General features: G+C 34.4%; 1 protein-coding gene across 3 annotated transcripts; it reads left to right on the top strand.

Moving 5' to 3' along the window:
• Positions 1-353: 353 nt before the first annotated feature.
• LOC147619441 (uncharacterized) lies at positions 354-4,684 on the top strand. 3 transcript variants are annotated; one of them, XM_086773106.1, is made up of 6 exons: positions 354-1,231; positions 1,588-1,841; positions 3,110-3,250; positions 3,395-3,492; positions 4,228-4,303; positions 4,506-4,684. In XM_086773106.1, exons 1-6 carry the CDS (start codon positions 1,044-1,046, stop codon positions 4,511-4,513), a joined length of 765 nt encoding a protein of 254 aa, XP_086629232.1. In that variant the 5' UTR covers positions 354-1,043; the 3' UTR covers positions 4,514-4,684. The 3 variants fall into 3 exon arrangements, with proteins under 3 accessions (XP_086629232.1, XP_086629234.1, XP_086629231.1); XM_086773108.1 differs by having other exon boundaries at positions 4,224-4,303; XM_086773105.1 differs by having other exon boundaries at positions 4,169-4,303.
• Positions 4,685-6,103: the final 1,419 nt, after the last annotated feature.

Genomic DNA, 6,103 nt, shown 5'->3' with positions numbered 1-6,103 from the left:
GAGAGTTTCAACATTGTGTACGACAGAGAGAGAAAGAGGGTCATGTGCATGTGCATGTGTGTGTGTGTGTGTGTGAAAGAGAGAGAGAGAGAGATGGTTGTAGAGAGGGAATAGTTCTTTTCTGGAACCTTGGTCTGCCACACCCTCGGCAATGAGGGGTGCAATACTAGTTATTATTATTACTAGACATTTGTTGTAAATATAAGGATATTTCAGGAGGTAGAAGTACACCGTGTAATATCTGTTAATTTTTCAAAATTTAAGCATAAAATATATGGTGGTGCGAGGGCTGCCACGTGGACGTACGGAAAATTTGTGTGTAGACAGAACAATCATCGAACAATTATTTTTTTAATTATTTTTTGGATAATACGGGGTTCAATGGCGCTTGCACCTCCGATTCTCATCAATCATTCCATAATTGTTATCCATTTTAGCATTGATGTTCACCGCTCTCCTGATCCATTAATATCGCTGCCACCTTGTTAAGTTTCGCCTCTGCAGTTCCCAAGTGGCCTTCTGATTGAGTTATTCATTATTTATCCTCGCTTGTAAATACACTTAATCTGATGTGTTCATATCACCCTAATCGGCTTTCTTCACCCTAGCCGGCTTTCTAATTGTGTATATAATCGGTTCCTTTGATTGAATTCTTGTGGGTTCTTCACCCTAATCGGCTTTCTGCACCCTAATCGGCTCTCTGATTGTGCATATAATCGGTTCCTTTGATTGAATTCTTGTGGGTTCTTCACTCTAATCGGCTTTTCTTCACCCTAATCGTGTATATAATCGGTTCGTCTGATTGAATTCTTGTGGGTTCTTCACTCTAATCGGCTTTTCTTCACCCTAATCGTGTATATAATCGGTTCCTCTGATTGAATTCTTGTGGGTTCTTCACCCTAGTCGGCTTCCTGCACTGCATATAATCAGTTCTTTGATCGAATTCTTGCGGGTTCTTAACCCTAATCGACTTTTCTTCACCCTAATCGGCTGTCTGATTGGGTTCCTTTGATTGAATTATTGTGGGTTCTTCTGCACCGTGCATGGCAACGCTTCTCCTGCTTGACACCGTGAGCTGGGGCAGCCACGCAGAAGTAGCCGCAGCTTCTTCATTTCTCTCTTCCATATGCAGACCAGATCACAGCTTGCCTTCCTGCAAGCAATCTCCGCCGATCTGCAGCTCCTGCAAGCAATCTCCGCCGATCAAATCGCATCAATCGCCCACCACCAGGTGCTTACTCATGGCGGTACTTAATTTAAGACAAATTTGATGAATCACTAACTAATTTTGGTTTTTAATTCTCATTTCGTTATCAAGTAGATCACATAAGTTAATTCTATTCTTGTATCATTAGGAGATCACAAGTTACTAATCTTATCTCTTGAAGTAGTTGATCTTACTACTACAAGAGCGCTTGTGATTAACAAATTGCTCTAAATAATTTGATTCTTTATGAATGCTACTCTTATTGATTGATGCTAGTTTGATGAATGAATGCTCCAATTGATTTGATTGATGAATGCTAATCAAGTTGTGTAGGTTACTTGATGAATTTAATGTTGTTTCTAATTTGATTTGTGTTGTAGATGTATATCTCCGGATCATTTCATTGATATGTTAGACCCCCAACTTCCTCGTCTACCCAATCATAGTCCCAACAAGGAGACTATATCATCAAGGCCACATCGTGTGGTTTTGGATACTAAACCTATTGATAATCAACCATATAACGACGTAAATATGATGATAACAAGGATACCAACTCATGAGCCTTTGGATACCTTGGAGCAACCTTCCTCACCTGGCAATAAAGACACCTCAAAGGCCACCTTCTTTGCTGGTGAGTTCTTTTCCCTTCTAGAACTTTCAATTAAGAATATGATTTGTTTGGAATTATTGTGAAAATAACAAATGTGAAAAAACACTACTTGTACATGCCCTTTCTATGTCATGTTATTAAATGGTGTGGCTACTTTGTGTTTGAAGTTGCTACAAGTGCTTATAGGACATGTGCTTGGATGGGTTTACTTGGTTGTTTGTTAGGAGGCGTGCTATGCATATAAGTTGTTCCATGTCTTGGTATTAACATGAATGGCATCGACTATTTTATGTGCAATGTCTCTACATGTGCTTTTTATAGCATGTGTGCACTGATGGGCTTGCTCAATTGTGTGGAGCAATTTATTCACATGGTTGTGTGCACATGCACACATGTGCATGTGTTGTGTCAAGTTATTTTGTTTGAATAAGATGATAATTGCATGTAAACATAGTGAGTGTGTGCATGCATTTGTGCATTTTGGCCATCTCGTAAAAGGTTCTAATCTTTTTTTTTATCATACTAAAAAGGGCTTCGACTTAAGGACTTTTTCTCACCCATAGCAACAAGTAGTCTTTTTCATTCTTGAATTTAGCCTTGATCATACTAAAAAGAGCCCCTACTTAAGAAGTCTTATTCACCCATGGCAAGCAAAAACCAAGTAGGCAAATCCATGTTGGTTGGTTATCATCATGAGCAATCCCCTTGTCTCTGAATTTTACATTTTAGCTATCTTCAAGGATAATCAACAAAACCCCTTCTCTTGGAATATTGATCATTTGAGGATAATCAGGCAACCCCTTATCTATGATTTTGGTTTTAGAGTTTGTTTAAAATGATTATAAAAACACTTCACATGATATTTTTTATATTTTAAATGCTCTCTTTACACAGTTTTGGGAGAGTATAATAATCACTTCAATTGATTCTCTTTCTTTCAAAAATTTGTATAAGTACATTTTTTTTGGGCTTTTCATGACATGAACCTCATCCAAACATTTTTTAAGTGGTCTTACATAGAGGTTCATTTGGAAAAAGGCTTTTTTTTAATAAGTATTTTCATGTAGATCAATTTAAAAAAAATATGGATGGATTAGCTCAATTCTTATCATTTCAAGGGATTTATTTTAGGAGAGTTTATGACATGATGATACTTACATGTTCAAGTGATTTAGAAAATCCATTAAATTTACTTGGAATAGGTATATATTAGTTATGATGAGAGTTTCTGCTTCTATGATATAAGGACAATAAGCCCTTAATCATTCTAAGCTCTAAATTTTTTACAGAGGGTAAAGAGCTCGACTTGCGAAGAAGCCACAAGGTATCTCCTTCTTATCTTTCTGTCTCTCAGTCATCTCGAAGAGCCATGAGGAATGGATCAATTATTCAATTGGCTACTATACCTTTGCAAATGAAGGACCTCAAAGGTTAGCCACACTTGATTGCTTTGTCAAAATATGCACGTCAAAGGGCTATGTAGTTGTGTGAATACATGAAAATGTTGGTTTATTTATTTTTCCCCGTTTTTATTCACATGTAAATCCTTAAATTTTTTTCTACTTATTTTGTAGGAACAACAAGTTTCTATGTGGGCTTCGCAGCTATCATTCTAGCACTTGTCTCAGTGTTGCAAAAAGGAGGCCTACTTGGCATTGCCAGTACTCCCACGGTAATTAGATTAACATCAAATTAACTAATTATATTTCCATGATGCTCCCATGGAAATTATCATTAAATTAATTATTTATTTATGTGGTGCTTAAATTATTTCCATTTATGCATAGTTTGTTCATGCTATTGATCATTCTTTGACTACAATCTCACTCTTATATGTTGCACAAATTGTTATTCATGATATTGATCATTCTTTACTACAAACGAATTCTTATGCTATGGCTTGCAATGATGTTTAAATTCTAGACCTATATGGGTTGCCCTTACCATTACACTATTGGTAGAAACCCACCACTATCATCACGTGAAGTTGCTTTGTTTTTGGAAGATCTGATATCTTTTGCTTGATATTTATGGGATTGTTGGATGCTATGTAAATATTTAACAAATGTGTTTTACTCTGTAAACGTTTCACATTTTATCTTACTAGATATGTACGTTTAATTTTCCTCACCTATTTTGTTTGACCCTAACTTGGAATATCATACAATTGCACTTCGGTTTAGTTTTACAAATGGCCAAAATTCATAAATTTTACAGTTCTTTTCCCAAGTTATGGTGTTGTGTTTCTTACTTAATATAACTTTTTGTCATTCATTGCAATTGATCTTATTATTATGGAGTATGTGTTACTTATTAGAATTGATTTTATGTTTTGCAACTATGAGTAGACACTTTGTTCACGATGTAATGGCTACGGGATTGAACTTTGTGATCTTTGCAAAGGAAGAGGAGGCATTACATGGGAAGGAAAGTTAAGACATATAGATCCATGCCCACTATGTTTTGGCTCTCGCACCAAAAAGGTAAGGCAAGAAGTTAATCAAAGAAATAATAATATTTATCACCATATGATTCCACATTTAACAGTATAGACGTAGTGTTCACTTGCAAGTGTCGACCTAATGGATGTAAAGCTTGCCTTTGTAAAATATTAGTGGTTATTTTATTGATTTAAAGACAGACTATGATTCCTAATGGCACGATGTTTATTTATGTTGAAATTAGTGTTATGATTGTGGAGGTGTACGAATGCGAAAAGGTGTGCCTCCCTTCTTGCCACAGAATGTGAAACCACAGACTTGGAGGAAAAGACCTTGAAGAGCATTTTCGTATGCCTATTGTTCTTGACAATTGTAGCACCATATTGTTAAAAGCTTCTTATATGAACTTCTTGACCTTTCAAAGGGGTTTTTTCAATTGTCAATGTAAGATGTTCCTTATGGATTCATATTTTCTACATACATACAAAATATAAGAATGTAAACTTTACACTTCCAACCAGTCAATGTTGTAAAGAAGCTCAGGATTTGGAGTTTTAACATTGTTATATTCTTAGATGGTTCTAGATTATTTTAGTTTAGTCGCTTGTGTAACAATATCTCTTGTTTTTTTATAAGTTTATATCCTTAATGCTATAATTAGGGTTTGGTGGGAGGCAATTAGTACAATGCTTCAAAGGATTAGATGCACTTAGTAGTGGCTTTTATGTCATGCTAACAAATCAAAACATTACTTTCACTTATTAAAAGTTTGAGAGTCTTGTGCCCATTGCAATAGTAGAGCCTAACATTAGCACTTAATTGCAACACCTTACAAAACATCACATAATATAGTACCCATAGAAAAACCACTAAACATGAGTAGCAAAAATAGAAGCATTTAAGGTTGTGGAAATTTATTGAAAGTGTAGGCATAATTAGAAATCTATGAAGACAAATTTACACCAAAATTAAGTAGGTCAAATGATGGTTGTAAGCATGATTTACACTAAAATTTAGTAGGTCAAATCATGGTTATAAGCACAATCTAAAACCAAGAGCACATAACACCAAATTTGGTCAAAAAATGATTATTTGAGCCAAATAGACACTAAGGAGAGCTTGGGCCTTCATCAGCTTCATACTATAACAAATCTTGACATCCCTCTTAGTTTATCTCCAAGTTTGGTACATCACCATCTATATTAATGAAAAGCCATGTTCCACTACTTGTTGATGGATGCATCATCATCATCATCACCACATGGCTCATTGATTTTACTTAATTTAATTAAGTAAGCTCTTAATTATTGCTAGATTGCTCGTACTCTAAGAGGGTTTCTCACACTTGAGATCATGTTGGTTAAGATGGAACAGAATGTAGGAAAAAAATAGCATTAAATTTTCATTAGAATATGTATGCCATACATATTCTAAACGTACATTAAATATGGAACATAATCTAGGAAAAAAATAACATTAAATGTACATTAGAATATATATACCATACACATGTATAAACACTAGAATATATATGCAATACACATGTATACATTAGAATATATACCATACATGTGTATATTTACTATATACACGTGTATATAATAAATACACTTAGAGTATCCATACCATACATATGTATATTTACTATATACACGTGTAAATACATTTAAAATATCCATACCATACCTATATATATTTACTATATACATATAATAAATACATTTACAATATCTATATAATACATATGTATATATTGATGCTATAAGAATACACAATAGCGGAAACTGGATTAACACAATACAAAGCATTGAATTACAGAAAAAAGTGGAGAGTAAAATAATA

The sequence above is a fragment of the Cibotium barometz genome, chromosome 33 (genome assembly GCF_041138505.1).
Source record: "Cibotium barometz isolate CiBa-2024 chromosome 33, ASM4113850v1, whole genome shotgun sequence".
Classification (NCBI taxonomy): Eukaryota; Viridiplantae; Streptophyta; class Polypodiopsida; order Cyatheales; family Cibotiaceae; genus Cibotium; species Cibotium barometz.
This window is presented reverse-complemented; position numbering and strand designations above follow the sequence as displayed.

Bases quoted from the DNA above. Each gene is read 5' to 3' on its own strand.
- LOC147619441 (XM_086773105.1), top strand. From the start codon at position 1,044: ATGGCAACGCTTCTCCTGCTTGACACCGTGAGCTGGGGCAGCCACGCA. The intron at 3,251-3,394 runs GTTAGCCACACT...CTTATTTTGTAG, and splicing joins GCAAATGAAGGACCTCAAAG to GAACAACAAGTTTCTATGTG. The intron at 4,304-4,505 runs GTAAGGCAAGAA...TGTTGAAATTAG, and splicing joins TTGGCTCTCGCACCAAAAAG to TGTTATGATTGTGGAGGTGT.